Source organism: Trachemys scripta, chromosome 3 (assembly GCF_013100865.1).
Source record: "Trachemys scripta elegans isolate TJP31775 chromosome 3, CAS_Tse_1.0, whole genome shotgun sequence".
In the NCBI taxonomy this organism is placed as follows: Eukaryota; Metazoa; Chordata; order Testudines; family Emydidae; genus Trachemys; species Trachemys scripta.
This window is the reverse complement of record NC_048300.1, coordinates 94,636,985-94,653,956: the sequence shown is the minus strand read 5'-3', so window position 1 is coordinate 94,653,956 and position 16,972 is coordinate 94,636,985. Positions and strand designations below refer to the sequence as shown.

Below are 16,972 nucleotides of genomic sequence, written 5' to 3'. Positions count from 1 at the left end.
ACTCCACCCAAGTTTGGCCAAGTTATAAGCCTCTGAAAAATCTCCATGTTCACATGCTCACTAGAGGTTTAAAGTTCAGCAGCAAAATTCTCTATAGATTGCATCTGAACTAAGAATGCTCCCTCCTTGCACTGCTCCTGCTTGCCAGCTGAACAACACACGAATAGTTTCCACAGAGCTACTGAACATGCTCCCTTCTGGAGCTGTAGGGGCTGAGCTGGACTTTTTCTGCAATTGCCCCTACCAGCTGTAGCTCTGGACACCAGAACTGAGAACAGGGTAGCCTGTCTCTCCTATGTTCTTAATGCTCCTCTGCTGGTGCCCAGGAAGTGAGAAAGAAGCCTGACTTCAGTGCAGAGGGATGAGGAGCAGGAGCTTGGGGACAGGGATGGGAACAAAGAGGCCAGGGGAGAAGGGAATGTAGGCTGAGAGGGAAAGGGGAACAAAGAAAGGAATAGAGGAGGAAGGAGTCAGAATGGTACAGACTGCTAGAGCAGATTCCCTTCCAGATCCTAGGATTCCTGAGTCTCAATAGTCCTCAGCTCTCAGAATAGCTGTGAAACCCACTGGCAAAGTGTCTGTCTCTCTAGTGGCTGGTCCACAAAGAGGATAAATTACTACTCCCATTTGCTTTATTTGCTCAAGTAATAGAGAAGTCTGCTGTGGATCTCAAGGTCTCAACCATGCTGATGCATCATGTGAAAGTCAGTACAGTTCTAGTGATGGATGGATGTTTGTTTTTCAAAAACCTAGTAAATTACATAGTCTGTGCAATCCTTATTTGGCCCCTTTTGTGTGTAGTATGCAGTATGATGCGGTCTTTAATTACATGACCAGAAGCCATTTTTCAGAGTAGTGCTCAGCTGCCTTAATTATACAATCATCCTTTTTCTTCCATAAGTTCACTGCCTCATTCACTACACACCTTCTAGCTTCTGCGACAAAGGCCGAGTATGCTACAGAGAACAGCCCAATTGACTACATAACCCTGATTATCTCTAGAGCAGATCCATCTTGTGCACTGAATGAGGCGGGGTGCTGTAATTAAAGTCTCTGTCATAATACGTATGCAACTGCTAGCTTGTCTTCTCTAGGAATTTTACCTCAAGTTAGTTAACTTGAGTTAAGAACGCCCCGTTTTTTTCCTAGTGAAAACAAAGCCTTGTGATACCTGTGGTCAGAAAGTCTGTGGTCAAACCAGGATTTTGAACCCAGGTCTGCATAGTCCCAATCCAGTGCATTAATCACAAGGCTGCTATTACTCCCAAATCTCACAGATGTAGGGTGTGTTCTATACAAACCTAATTCAAGTGATTTGCCTGGCATCACATAGGAAGCCTGTAATAGAGCTCAGGACAGGACCAAGATGGAGCCCCATCCATTGCCGAAGTAACTGAGAAGTTGCAAAAAATCATCTTATCTGCAAGATTCAATGTGGGGAGGAAAGGATGTGTTGTTTTTCCCTAGGGTAGTGATGGTCTTGGTTGATAAATATTTCTATGCACTTCAAAGTTGAGGAGACTTGAAGTGACTTCCCTAAGCTCAAGTGTTAAAGGTCTATGCTGTGGTTATAAGGGTTCTCAACTCTACTGATGATCCATGGGAAAGTCAGTATGGTTCCACATAAAGGAATTTTTCTAGTGAAAAATCTCCTGGTGCTGTATTTTAGGAATTCCGCCCACCCCAAAAAAAACCCAATAACTTTACAGTCAGGTTTTGCAGCTGTTTCTTGGTGACAAACTAGATCGCCTCAGGGGAAGTCCAGTGATAGATGTGGTTAGTGCCCAGTGTTTTTTCCCATGTCTGTGCAAAAAGGCATAAGATAAGTAATAAACTGAATTAAGCTAAATTTTATTTAACCATTTTTATTCCAAAATAAATGTCCACACAGACTTGCACTAAACTACGAAACTAGTTTTAATTCAACATTTGTTTCAATGCAAATTTGTGTTTAGACCAGCCTATTTTAAAAAAGGATGATTAGGAAGAAGGAGAGGCTGTATATGTGACTCAAATTTGCAACCAAAGCTGAATCCTGAACCCTCTGTTGCTATAGCATATTTCAAGCCAATCTGACTATGCATGTGGATTTAGAGAAGCTTAAAACTTTTGTATTAAACAGAAGTCGTGTTGCAGTTTTACTATGGTGTGGCTATTGCCACCCTATAGTAACTTTAAAGTGTATTATTTAAGGCAGCTCTAAACCAGACCAAACCGACTGAAAGAAAATGAAACAGCTGCATCAAGTCATGCCAGTTGGAATTACTTTACTACTTTTACAAACAACACATGACATGATTGAAAATTTTTAACATTATATATGACTATGTAATAATAATTAAATTTTAGGCTTTAATCAGGTTGGAGTCTCATTCTGCTAGGCACCGTACAAACATAGGACAGTCCTTACTCCAAAGAACCTACAGTCAATTCAAGATAAATAGGTGGGTGAATGAACAAGCAGACAGAATAATAGTGAGGTCATAGTAATAGAATATTGCAACATAGAGTAGGTGTAGACACTTATTTTTACAGCTTTTATTCAAATCACAGATCTATCTGAACCCTTCATTTGTAAGGGACTGTCCTACCCTTGCTGTCCTACCCTTTTTAAATAGCCCCTTATTACTACCACTTATTAATAAATACAACTAATTTACATAGTAGTTTAATTTAACTCAGTGTTTTACAGAACATAGTCCCAATAAAAGTAATGTATTTAGTTGCAGTCTGTAATGTGAACTAATATGTATACAGGAATTGAATTGATTGCCAAGTTTTTTCATTGTGCATCAAATCCAGTGGTTCTCGAACTTCTTGTACTGGCAACTCCTTTCACATACCAAGCCTCTGATTGTGACACCCCCATCCCCTAAGTTAAAAGCACATTTTTTATATTTACACTATTTTAAAATGATATTTGTATGTTTGTTAATATCACTTTTCACAGCAGACTTACTAGCTAGCTGGGAAGTATGTGCTCGCAACCCCCATGTAATAACTTTGCGATCTCCTGACCCCCAGTTCGAGAACCCCTGAAATAGATAATAAAGCCAAATGAGTGCAGTAAATACATGTGATCCTTGTTTTGATGTACAGCTAGAAAGTGAAATGATATGCTGAAGTCTAATACTGTGCATTGCTTTAAGGGGTAAGCTGCAAAATGGATTTGGACTTGGTGTGATATTTTCACTCTTTTAAAATGCTATGACTTAAACCCTAACCTTCCTGTTTATATTAGCCCCCATGGAGTATTTGCTTTGTGAATAATGGTGATGGTACGCTGAACAGCATCAGAAATTAGAAGCTAATATTAATAGTTATGAGTCAGAATTCAGAAATAAAATGGTATGTGCGATATGTACTGTAATAACTATAACCACTTTCCAGCAGAGTTACCTGTGAAATTTTGGATTATTTTTCTGCCTTGTTTTACATGTCATCTCTCTGCCATTAATAAAACTCCTGGTTTAATTGAAGGCTCAGTTTACATCCAAAAACTGCATTTAATACAAGGAACATAGTGTGTTCTGTAATAGAGGAATGACTTACTTTAAAATCTACTTCATATAGTGTATTCATAGTTTGCCTAAAATTCTGTGGTATTTGAGATGAATACAGTACAAGGGTTATTTGATTTTGCGGGTGTTTTTGTTTTTTACTTTTCCCTTTACAATTTTGACTAGGTTTTGTAAAAGCTTATTTTCACAAATTGTAATATGTGGCTAAGTTTAACTTGTTTTCTATTAGTGTGAGAAGACTTATTGTCGAGATTTTCTTGCTCTGACCCTTTAGATTTTTTGCGTGATTAATTTTTTCTTGACAAAGAAACAGGTGATGAAAAGTACAAAAATGGTAAATGTGTTGTGCTTGTATGTGTTTCCAAATACCGCACAGTTCACTGGATCACCATTAGAATTATTCAGTTACCTAATTTTGCAACTTGTCAAAGCTGCAAAGCCAGACAATACAAAACCAGACAATACTACATAGACATAATATGTTAGACCCTTTAGATTTTAATGCAGATTAAATACTTGATTCATACTTTATTCAGAAGTATAATGGGATGTGTAGTCTTACATGGCTGAAGCTTTCTTGTGAGAAGCATGAAAAAACATTCTTATGGAATCATTTTTCCAGGAGGATGTTAGCTTTCATTTATCAACTGTTGCAGTATGGTGGATAATAAATTAGCTAAAATTGGACTTTGTTTTGCTGATATGTATTGCAGCTTTACTGGTACACCAGAAAGCCAGGATGGAGCGACTTCAACGTGAACTCGAGATTCAAAAGAAAAAGTTAGATAAACTAAAATCAGAAGTCAATGAAATGGAGAATAATCTGACACGAAGGCGCCTGAAGAGATCGAATTCTGTTTCCCAAATTCCTTCAGTAAGTCAAAATCTCTATATGCTGTAAAATTCAAACCCATAAGCATGATCTTTTTTAATAAAATAAATGACACAATAATGTATTTAATGGCACATTGTATCTAGAATTAAATTGGTAACCAGTGTTGTTCCAGATACAGATATAACAGGTATAATATGCTCCACATAGCAAGAACGGCTAAGTTGGCAATTACGTTGTGCACTAACTGAACTTTCTCAGTGGCTTTCAGCGGAGCACTGCTTCACTGCGTTATATCCGAATTTGTGTTCTATCGGGGTAGAGGTGTACCATGGAGACCGCATTTCAATAGGCTAGTTTGAAGGTCTCAGACATGAATAACTAGGGCTTCAGTCTAGAGTCTCTGTTTACAATCTGTTTCATAGCACGCCTTCTAACACCAGCATTCTAGCCACCTTCTCCTCTCATGCTTCATCTGTCTTGTCAATTGTATAACAAGATGATCTGTGCGGATAGTTTAAAAGGGAGCAAACACTTTGGAGGCAACATACCATTTTTCAAAGAAAAAGGAGTCATAGTATCTTGCCAGCCATCATTTGGTGGACTACTGCAATACAGTAACCTGAATCTGAAACCTTTATTAGTCTGTAAAGGGACAGTAATTCAGGAGTAATTCATCTGTAAGCACGTGTGCTATGTACTTGGCCTGAAAGACGTAACAATAAAGCCATGACAAAAGGGTGAATGATGCATCTCCAATCCAAAAATAAGCTTAAATGTACATCCGCCTGTGTGTGAATGGTGTTTGACACTGAAGTGGGAAAACTCAGTCTAACAGATTTTTTTTTCAGCTGGAAGAAATGCAACAGTTGCGAAGTTGTAACAGACAGCTACAGATAGACATAGATTGCCTAACCAAAGAGATTGATCTTTTTCAAGCAAGAGGTACAGTATGCTTTCTCAGTTCATCAGCAACTATAAACATTCTTTTTTTATTTTATTTTCTCCTCCTCCTCCCCCCCCATGACACATAAATCAAATATCAGGCAAAGCTATACATGATCATCACATAAGTTATTTGCATTATCATAATATTATAGTTATGGTTATGAAAATACTTTCATTCTAAACCCCTGGTTGTGGCGGTTTATAATCTTCCCACTACCTACCCCCTCAAATAAAAGTCGGGTTGAAATTTATTACACCATGGTTTCCATAAGTCTAGAAGTAAATTATTTCGTAACATTGGAAAAATCTAGTTGGCTATTTTTTGAATTACGGAGAATGAAAAAAGTTTCTCGGAATGCATGGCCAGCATTCCTCACCTTTTTCTGTCCGTTATCTAACCACAGGTAGTTAAAACTGTGCTTCAGATTTGCTTCCAGTATGTCCTCCCTCCTCATCTGCAGGGCCATAAGCCTTTTTTTTCCCCCCTGTTGCTTTTGGATTCGTTGGTCATTGAAGACCAAGATTGTGCACCCGCAGGTAAGGAAGAAGAAAATAGGGATTTAGTGAAGATAATGCTACAGTGAAGTTTTGAGCCCTTGGACGTAGCTGAGAAACAGAAAAAGAGAGGATTGCTGACATCCAAGAAAATAAGTCATTGGGTATGGTTTAAGATTTGATCAGATTTATTTTGGAGGTTTGTAGAACTCAAATGATTGGCATTTGAAATGCCAAACTTAGCATACAGTTAATATTCAAGGGTAGTGCATGCTTTTCTACATTAGAAAAAAGAGAAATAAGTTGTGAATGATTGAAAATAACTTTCCGATGTGTTTCAGTACACATCTTTTTCTTTTTAAAGAGGAAATTAAAACGAGAAAAAGTTTATGAAACATTAGGATTGAGAGTTTAAACATATGAAATTGAGGAAATTCAAATTAAGTAATAGCTCAGCAATAAGTTTCATGTAGCTTTTATACATTTAAGTGTGTCTCATAATTGTGAGTTTCATTATGGTTAGGGAGCTCAGAGCTTCTGTATAGTAAGTTATCTAAATACATAAAACATATTGTATCGTGGGAAATAATGCCTTTCTTTGGACTGTGGTAAAATAATTAACTTTAAAAAACCAAATATGTGAAAGAGGCAGGTGAAAATTACCAATATAATGCTTTTTATATATAAAACTTTAATTGAATATTATTTAGGCAGTCAGTCTGCCAGCTAGAGCTGTTGACTGAATCAAGCTATCTGGATTCTTTTCCCATCTTTGCCGTTCATTTGTTGTGTAACTTAAGTGGGAAAGTTATTTAGCCACCAGTAATATCTTTCTCAGACCTGTATTGATATCTTGGTATGAAAGGCGCTAATGATGTACATAGTAGTATTATCATTTGTAACCATTACAAAAAAATTGTGCTTTTATATCCAAAGATTTTTGTTTAAAAAAAACTGTATTTACCTTTTTTTCAGGACCACATTTTAATCCCAGCGCTATTCATAATTTTTATGACAATATTGGATTTCTAGGTCCTGTGCCACCAAAACCCAAAGGTACTGTTTGGATTTAGTCCTAGCATAAGTACAGTTATACTAAAATCTTATTTTACCTTTACCAATACTGTAATACCAATGCTGTAATTCTGATTCAATCTGAATATTGATTGTGGTGTCTATTTTCAAAAGCATGAATGACACTAAGTGTATGTCTACACAGCAATTTAAGTCTGGTTCTGAGCACAGGCTCAAGCCACACACACATGCACTCTCTCTCTCTCACTCTGTGAATCCACACTGCAAATGTGCTAACCTAGGGCTTAGACCCAGGGTCCCAGTGCATAGGACCTAGGGTGTGAGCCCTGTTGGTTTCCTGTCTGCATGTGGCCCTAGGTTGACTCAGGTCCCAGAAGTACTCCAGATGTATCCCAGAGTAACTGGGAGCAGCGCTGCAGGCAGCCAGCACAGCAGCAGGAAGAGCCATTAAATGCCTGGTTGAGTGTGCTCCCCTTTCCTGCTCCTCCCCCAGCACCGGCTCCTCTTTGTTGCTGTGTGGAGCTTGCCTGGAGCAGGGAGTGAAGTTGACAGGCAGGAGGTGGCTCCTGGATGCTGGGATGTTGCGGGTCATCCCTATGCTGAGCTGGGAGCCCTGCCATTCCCTATCTCTGCGGGGCAGCTGCTTGGTCCTGCTTCATTCTCTGGCCATTGCTTCCACCCTCCTTGGGGCTGCATGTGCAGGGGCGCCCCGGGCAATGTGCATGGTGAGTGGGAGCCGAGTATCCAGGAATTAAAGATTGTCATGATGAAACCTCCAGGAATACATCCAACCAAAATTGGCAACTCTATCCAAAACTTCTCTGCAGCCTCCCGGGGATCCCTTATCCCTGCCTTCTGAGGTGGGGCAGGGATAAGGGATTCTGGAGGGTGAGGGCATGCTGGAGCACACTGTACCTCAAACTCTGGGGATGCACTTCACTCTGCAGCCACCAGCAGCCAGGTTGGGGGCGGGGGGTGTCTTTTTCCTCTGATACTTTCATTTTATGTCAATTTTCAAAACGGACAAAAATTAAATAAAAATACAAACAAACAAAAACACCTTCACTGAACATCCCATTTTAAAAATTAAGAATTGCAAAGTTTCATTTTAATAGCTTGACAGCCCTGGAGACAGATGTCCTAACTATCCTCAGAACAGGTGCACAGGGGCATTTTCATGCAGGGAGGCTGCAGTGACTCAGCCTGGAGCTGGTGAGCCCAATTCTCAGATTAGGTGATAGTTCAGCATAAATCCTTCTCAAACGGCAGTCATTCTACTGAGAGAAGCACCGAAGGAGCTACTTATGCCATTTATATACACGTGCTCCTTTTGGGCACATCAGTCCCATCAGTAGCACCATCACAGTTAGGAAACAGGGTGAGCAGTAGTTTTCCCATAATGCACCACCCATAATGCTAGTGTCAACATTGCAGGTGGGAGGAGGAGACAGAGCTAGGCACTTTGGGATATATCTACTTTGACTCGGGTCTGCGCACTGCTTTATGGACACCAGTGCCCTAGGTTTGAGCATGGGTCAGAAAATTCTTAATTTAGGATTAAAATGCAGTATTGATACTCAAGCCCAGGGTTCCCTGACTCGAGTTACTAACCCTAGTCTTACATTGCTGTGAAGACATAGTCTTAGGTACCTAACTCTCATTGAAAGTTAGAGTAAATCCTACCTCTGCATGCTTTCCTTCCTTTTCTGTTTCATTGTATACATTCTCACACTTTTAGGGAGGGAAGAAATTAATACAGAGGAATGATTACATTTAGTGTTTTAAAATAGATTTATTTATGAAAAATACATGAGTTGGATTATGTTTTTGTTTTTTTTAAAGTTGGTCATCTGTATTTACTTAATCTATTGCATAGTTCTAAGTAAACTAGATTAGATGGCTTCATCACAGTCCCTAGTGAAAGCATATTGCTTTAGAAAAGAACAATGTTAGTACAGAATTCCAAGGCAAGTATACCAAATTTCTTGTGAACTCCATGTATGATGGGTATTCTTAATGTGTTCTGAGCTTTTGAAGCTCTTCCTTCAGGTTCTTGCTTTATACACAATTTGAGAAGTGGCTAATTAAAGAATTTTGGCACTGGCAAAGCACTCATTTCTGACAATTCATGATTTCCCAGAAACTTATAAAGTGTCTGATTGGCACATAATACTAAAGAAAACTAGGAGCTATTTTAGCAGCATGCCAAATACATATGTACTGTATCAAAGAAGTGGGCTTTCCTTATTCTAGACTACTGGAAGGTAATTGCACTGTAGATGTGATGATGATCTCCTTTCCGGAAGCAGTCAAATAGCTCAACTTTGCAAGCATACTTTTCTGATGAGCTGCTTTGACATTGAATATTTTGCCCAAGAACTAATAGCAGCAATATAAGGTAGAGTATAAATGAAAGCTTTTATAGCAGAGAGCCAGGGAGAATGGATTTGAATCACTGATTTTAATTATGATTTAAATAAGCAAGCAGGATTTGATTTGCATTTGAACTTCAGTTATTTCCCTAAAGAAAGGTTGATTCTCTTTGGTTGGAAACCAGTAAAACATTGATTTGCAACTAAATATAGCCTTTACACTAAATTTGGAACTACTTTTTTTTGCTAACCAGGGGGGATGCATTATGTCTATACGTTTATTTAAGCAATTATCTAACTTAATGTACATTTATTCAAATTCTACATTTTTACATTTTTGATTGTTGGAAAATGGTTAGTTGATTCATTTTTTATGTACTTAGATGATTATTAATTTTTTATTAGTGATTTGTGTCAAGCTGCATTTGGATGAAAATTGAAATTCAATTAAAAATCCACAAGAACAGCAGTTTAAAATTGTTTTTATTAGTTAAATAAAACTACCTTAAGCATACTGGATACAGAAGAAAAAAAGTAAGTTTATCAAAACATATTTTTGCATTGAGAACTAGCTGATTCATTAAACAAAGAAATAAGTCTTAGTGAATAGAACTGATTGTTTCTGGCCCTCATGTCTTTCAAGATTTTAGAACTAGTAGCGCTCAGCTTCTCACACATTTGTTCTTATTAATAAAATGGAAGTGAAAAAATCAACTTTTCTGCTTTTGTCAAATCCCAGTTGGAAGAACTAGTCATTGAACTGAACTAGTTGAAATAAAAACAATATTCTCTCTGCATCTGCAGAAGAAGCTACTGCTATCAAAAGCTGGCTTAGTATTTAAACTCTAATTCCAGATGCTTTGCCTGATTTCCATCAGTTCAGTGATTTGACTTTCATTAAAACTTGAGCAGAAAACATGTACCACTTGAATATTTTCATTTAATTTCAATTATTTTAATATAATTTAGGCCTTAATGTAGGTTGTCGTGGTTTCAAATTTAATTTTAAATCTTTTAATTTTTTTAAAATAATTATTTCATTAACATTTAAAATATCTGATTCACATAAAAAGCTGGGGTTTTTTAGTTTAAAAAAAAACTTTTTTAAATTCACGTTGCAAAAAGCAGATATGATTACCCTTGATATTTAAGTAGCAACAACTTTAAAAAGTTGGTTGTCAGATGTTATGTTTAAAATACCATGGCTTTATATTTTTAACTGACTATTTCTGTTAAGAGCATAAGGTATTTGTTAAAATAAATTATTGCAACACTTTTAAATAAAAACTGTGGGCTCTGCATTTTAGAAATAATTCATAACATTTAACTTTAGTACGTGAGCATTTTCCAAAGGAGACGCATGCATCTGGGGATGGGTTACACCTCTCTAAAGAGGATTATGAAGAGTGAGTGGGCGTTAATAATTTCTGAAGTTCAGAATGCAGACTAAAACATTTTAGTCTGCCAAGTCTGAGAGAGAGAGGTTTCATGCTTCCTGGGGCTGAAAACTCAGTGAGTCACATTTGGTGAGTCAGCTGTTTTTTAAAAATATTCAAAAGTAGAACTGCCAACACTTAGTTGTACAGTCTGAGAGTTAGCATAGCAACTAGATTTTCTATGTTTAAATAATGGTGGGTATTTTTTAAAATTTACCATAATTCAATTCAATTGTCCTTAATTTCCCTAGTGAGCCGAGTTTCTGTGATCGCTGTAGCAGCTGTCATGTGAGTGATTTGCCATCGAAACCTTCCAACCCCCAGTAAAACAGTTTTAAATATTTTTGAAAAGTTAATATTATGCATCATGTAGGATTCAGATAACACATTCCTAATGTAGTTAAGATTTGTGTGTATTCAGTGTCATATCTGCTTTTGTTAATGACAAAATAAGCTTTACGTTTTTTTGTTCCGGTTAACCCTACAAAGCCAGTACAAACAGGAGATGCAGATTCTGTTCCCTCTGAATGATGAACTTTTTACAAAGTTCAAATTAGTTGTACCTGTACCAACTGCATTGAAGGCAAAAGAGTTGTTCAGGTGTAACTGAGGGCATAATCTGAAGACCCTGGGTTTGCATAGGTATCACAGAAGGCCTAATTTAGCCCATAGAACCTTTTATTACAAGTGCTAATGGTTGAAGTGGAAAGACTCTGACCTTGTTTCTGAGACCAGGATGAGATTGCAAGGCTAACAGGAAAAAAGGTTTCTTATTAAATTGAGAACATGTGATCTGGAAATCATAGCAACTAAACATGGAATCATATGTTATTTTTAGAATAACTTTTCAGAGTTCAGACACTTTAAAAATTTGGTTCTGTTTTGTAAGTGCAGATCTGACTTAACTGTTACCAGACCATGCTGAAGTCGTAGTTTAGCTTAAACCATGCCTTAACTGTATAAGTGTGGAGGGATGTCGTTTCATCAGTTTGGGGTAGCCCCTTGTTGGACCAGACAGAAGAATGTTAGATGTTCTGAGAACTTCAGTGTCATATGGGCAAGCACTTTAAGCTCTGCCAAAACCATAGCAGATGCCTGCTGAGTATGATTAGAAGTGACTGTTACAAATGACAACTTTTTGATTTTTTTTCCCAAATTGAGCCAGAACATATTAAATCTGCATCATTCAAAAGCAGTGAATTTTTAAAGGTTATGATTAATTATAATTAATAATAAAGATTTGACTGTGCCTATTGTGCTATATTGTGTTTAGGTTATAGGTCACTACCTCTTTTGTTTGTGTGCCTCACCTATTGCAAAAATGCTTACAAATCATTTTTCTGTGATTGTTTTTATAATGATTAGAATTATTTAGGATTCTAAGTCACCATAGAAATGTATTCAGGAACAATGAAAATAGTGTTGTTTTTTAAATAGCATTAGAATACAACTTTGCCATTGATTAGCACCATATAAAATATTAAAATCCAGCTAGTTTTTAAATACTATTCAGCTTTAGGACATGAGTTACTGGACATTACAAATGTTTCTTATATAATTTTAAAAAGTGACTTTAAAAAATCGAATTTCAAAAACTGCCAAATTAGTCCTTCATTTACTTTTCAGTTTCACATCTCATAAAATGAGAAAGATCAACCATAACAGAAGTATGTATTTTAGTAGAGGAGGGCTCAGTTACAAAATTTGGATCTATAGCTTAAGTTGAACACTCCTAAGATTGAGAGGTTGTTTTGGGCTCATCTCCACAGTTTAGATTTGCACTTAAAATACAGTGTAGATAATGATGAATTTTGGATGTAAGTGTTTGGAGACACTTGTATGTTTTTCCCCATTCACAAAAGTGAAAAATGATTTTCTTAGAATCTGTGATGGTGATGATGAATATTTGTTGTGAATAAACTCAGAAATGTATCAAAAAGTTACAAAATAAATTTTTAGCAGTAAGTAAAGATGCTAACAAGCTACAGTGAAGTCTGACCATCTATCAAAGTGTTTGCCATTGCCATTTCAAGAGAGTAATAACAGACTATACATATCATGAAAAGCTAAACTCTGTATCTGGAGTAATGAAATGAATCTGCTTAGGAAAGGGTGAAATACTGAGAGGTAGGATATGTATAGTGTATGTGTATATAATTAAATACTGTTACCGGTATTGCACTGAAATTAACACACACAGTGAAGATGGTGCGTAATGTAAATTAGTGTATCTCACTGGTTTGTGATCAGCACTAGCTGCCTGTTGGTTTCCAGGTGATGGGATTTTTAAAATCTATAAAGCCCTATCGCATGGAACTTAGCTGTTAGAGAGACTGCCTGTTTTTCTGTCATTCTGCTGCAGTTGCAGTTAGTGGAGGCACTCAACTGAAGCCCTCTTTGGTCTGGTGCTCTCCACAAGTGACCCTCAGCTTTGGAATCTCCACCCACGTGTTCCCCTTAACCTTAAATAGCCAAAGACTGTTGTTAATGGTATGAAGAGTACACTTACAGAATTTGTGGATGACACCAAATCAGGAAGGGTTACAAGCACTTTGGAGAACAGGATTAGAAATCAAAATGACCATGACAAATTGGAGAATTAGTCTGAAATCAACAAGATGAAATTCAATAAAGATAAGAGCAAAGTACTACACTTAGGAAGGAAAAATCAAATGCACTAATACAAAAAGGGGAATAACTGGCCAGGCGGTAGTACTGCAGAAAAGGATCTGGGGGAGGGAGGTATAGTGGATCACAAATTGAATATGAGCCAACAATGTGATGCAGTTGCAAAAAAGGCAGATATAATTCTTGGATATATTGACAGGAGTGCTGCATGTAAGACACAGGAGGTAATCATTCCACTCTACTAGGCATTGGTGAGACCTCAGCTGGAGTATTGTGTCCAGTTTTTGGTGCCACACTTACATAAAAGGTGTAGGAAAATCGGAGAGTCCAGAGAAGAGCAACAAAAATAAGAGATTTAGAAAACCTGACCTGTGAGGAAAAGTTAAAAAACGGAGCATGTTTAATTTTGAGAAAAGAAGACTGAGGGGTGACCTGGTAAGTCTTCAATATGTTACAGGCTGTTATAAAGAGAATGGTGATCAATTATTCTCCATTTGCATGTAGGACAGGAAGTAATGGGCTTAGTCTGCAGCAAGAAAATTTAGGTTCGATACTAGGAAAAGCTTCCTAACTGTAAGTATAGTTAAGTATGGAATAGGTAGCCATGGGAGACTGGAATCCCTATCAGTGGAGGATTTTAAAAACAGGTTAGACAGGCACCTGTCAGGGATAGTCTAGGTCTACTTAGTCCTGCCTCAGTGCAGGGGGATGGACTAGATGACCTCTCAAGGTCCCTTCCCCTATGTTTCACTGAGTCTGAACTTCAGGGCATGCTTCAAGGCCTATCTTTTTACATAGACTTTTGCAGAGAGTGGTACAGTAAAGAACTGTATTTGTGAACAGGACAGAGTATTGTTTTTGATATTCTAGCTGTTCGTTTTCTGGTTTGGGGAAAGCTGCTGATCTTTTCTGTTGTCATTTGTTCAGGGTCATATTTTTAAATCCTACTTCGGAGCCCTAAACGCCCCCCACCCCCCGCCACCCCCGCCAAGACCAGAGCATGCCCTTTTTTTCCATGTTGTAAATCTAAATAAATATTAAACTTTCTTGTGACTTTATATAATAACCTCTTTCTCTGTGTGCACCTTCCCCTTGCTGACTAATTTAATCTGCTAAAACTGCAATATTCAAATAAATTTAGGAAGAGGCTAGACAGAGAACAGAAAAGTGGTTGGGAGACTTACCTTTGATGTGATTGGCTAAGCTATATATAGACAGCAGGTAGAGCGAGGCGGGAGAGAAATCTGTCACTTACAACAACTTGTGCAGTTTTCACAGGTACAAGGTAATTTTATTTGTTACCCAAAACTCAGCTCAAAATTCTGTCCATCCTTGTTGTTTTTGTTTAGTAATTGTTTTTCTTTTTCACACCTACAGATCAAAGGTCCATTGTCAAAACACCAAAGACTGTTCCAGACACAGACGAAGACGAGGGAGCTCAGTGGAATTGTACTGCCTGTACTTTTTTAAATCATCCAGCCTTAAACCGTTGTGAACAATGTGAAATGCCCAGGCATTTCTAAGCCAACAGGCCCATTATCTTTTGCAAAACCATAAGAAACCTACAATGGACTGTTCTGTCATTGGGGAAAAAATCATTTTATGCATAGGATTTTGTAAAATTGAAGGTTTGACAAGATGGTGTTTTGCTAATGTTAAATGTCAGCCCACAGAGCTAATAATACCTCAGTGTTGTGTCCAAGGCAGTTGAAATTCATCAGCTGAAAGGTAATCTGCTGAAAGACTTGGTTGCCAGCTGCCTAAACCATGTACAGTATTACCAATATCCCAATAAGATAATTCTCACCGTGTTCAGTGCTTGGGTGTTCTCCATCCCTCTTTATCCCCCAATGTCACTACTGAATTTTGACAGGGGAAAGGAATAGAATGATAGCTTTTTTGTTTTCAAAGCTTTCAGTGAAACACTACAAATGCAGAGGAAATTAAAAGGAACAAGGTTTAACTATTTAAACTGTTTACCGCCACAGTGCCCATGGATAGGGGAAGAACTTCACAAATCAGTGGTACTCTTTGCCTTGTCTTCCCTGAAAACGTCTCTGCTCTGTGAAGCCAGAATCTATACAATCACCTCTAAAGATGAAAAGGAAAAACTGCATGCATTGTCTGTACAATACACAGTGAAATACCCCAAAGCTTTTCCTACTGTACATAGCTCTAGAGCCTGCTTTAAGTGATTTCTTTTCTTCACCTTTATTATTTTCTTGTACTTCTGTATGTATAGTGTAATAGTCTTTTTTGTTAACTTTCTTTTTTCCCTTTAAGTGATTAAGCACGATCATGTCCCTTTTTTAAGCTTTTATCTGAGAGAAGCAATGCCTTAAAATAAGAGCATTAATGGTAAGAAACTATGCACAATAGCTTTCCTCTGCTCATTCTGTACATTGCTCTTGTAAATGCTGATGATCTGTGAAGACCTGCAGATGCAGCTTGGTAAAAATGCAGGAAAAGTTGGAAGAGTTATACATATAGTTCACTCTGTACACTGAGTTTTACGGTGGGTGACACAAGATAATGTTTTGTCTGGCACAAGGAAACAAACTAAGAAACTTTCAACCCACCAACAGACTAGCATCTGATTTAAGCTTGCTTCATCTGCTGGGTATCTTGCAGACTCTTGAAGAGATATTTATCGGGGGAGTACATACAGTACCAAAATCAACAGCAGCAGCATCATACAGCTTTGTTCAGAGAACTTTAAATACTTTCCTGTTTTGGCAGCCAGTTTCTAAACCTGACTTGGTGGTGAAGTCTTATATTTATAGAAAACAAGGATAGCAATATTTAGGACAACTGAAATAAAGGCTGGAAAGAGAAATCAAGCAGACTTGAACACTGAAGCAACCTCAGCATCTCTTTATTTTGATGATTATTTTTAAAGGAAAATATTCAGGTGATCAGGAATGTATGTAACTGAAGTCAAGAAAATGAAATTATATTACAGTACACGTGAAAAAGACAGCATGTAAATAATAATGTAGCAGCACTAAGTGAGGCTGGAGGGACTGCTAAAATGTAGCAAAAGGGAAAAGATAAAGTAGACTGTCACCCACTGTAAACATTTGCCAGTGGACATTTTTAAATAGGAATTTTACAAGTGATCTATGTGAATGCACAAAGGCCTTTTGTTTTGAAGGCTTTGCATTTTTTATGTGGGAATAAAATGACAATCCCAGGTAATTAGGCAGTAGACCCAAAGCACTTGCATTCAATGCATTTTGTTTATAAAAATGAGGCCTTGTTTTTCAGCTTCATCTGCAGTTCTATGTGAAGATTGACAAATCAGTTTTTACCTGTTTTATTAATAAAACCTAATTTGGATATCTTGAGTTGATGGTTTTGTGATTTAGCTGGGTAAACTGTCTTTGTAACAGATAAGTTATTTATAAAAATTAAAAAAAATATATATTCTAATGTTTGCTTTTGTGATTTGTTTGCTTTTTCAATCTTGTGGAGTAAAAGTGTAGCCAACTCAGCAATAAATAGCTAAATACAGCTTTAAAATATGCTGATTTGTTATGGCCAAAGGTTTAATTAAGACCTGTTTTTATGGCATCTTTTTCATCTTGTATCTTTCCCATGGCTTATTTCTGTTACATATTAGTTAAATGTGTACAGGGCTTGTTTTGCTCCAAAATAGTGCAGCCACAGAATTATGTCCTGACTATAGAATTCCTTCCTGCTCCA

General features: G+C 37.3%; 1 protein-coding gene across 4 annotated transcripts in view; it reads left to right on the top strand.

The window, feature by feature from the left end:
* TAB2 (TGF-beta activated kinase 1 (MAP3K7) binding protein 2) overlaps window positions 1-16,606 on the top strand; it is a 130,532-nt gene extending 113,926 nt beyond the window's left edge. For all 4 annotated transcript variants that reach the window (XM_034765446.1, XM_034765447.1, XM_034765448.1 and 1 more), the window contains 4 exons: window positions 4,235-4,395; window positions 5,205-5,298; window positions 6,772-6,852; window positions 14,645-16,606. In XM_034765446.1, coding sequence (XP_034621337.1) covers window positions 4,235-4,395; window positions 5,205-5,298; window positions 6,772-6,852; window positions 14,645-14,790 — 482 coding nt within the window. In that variant the 3' untranslated portion in view covers window positions 14,791-16,606. The remainder of the gene's footprint in view (window positions 1-4,234; window positions 4,396-5,204; window positions 5,299-6,771; window positions 6,853-14,644) is intronic.
* The last annotated feature ends 366 nt before the right edge of the window (window positions 16,607-16,972 follow it).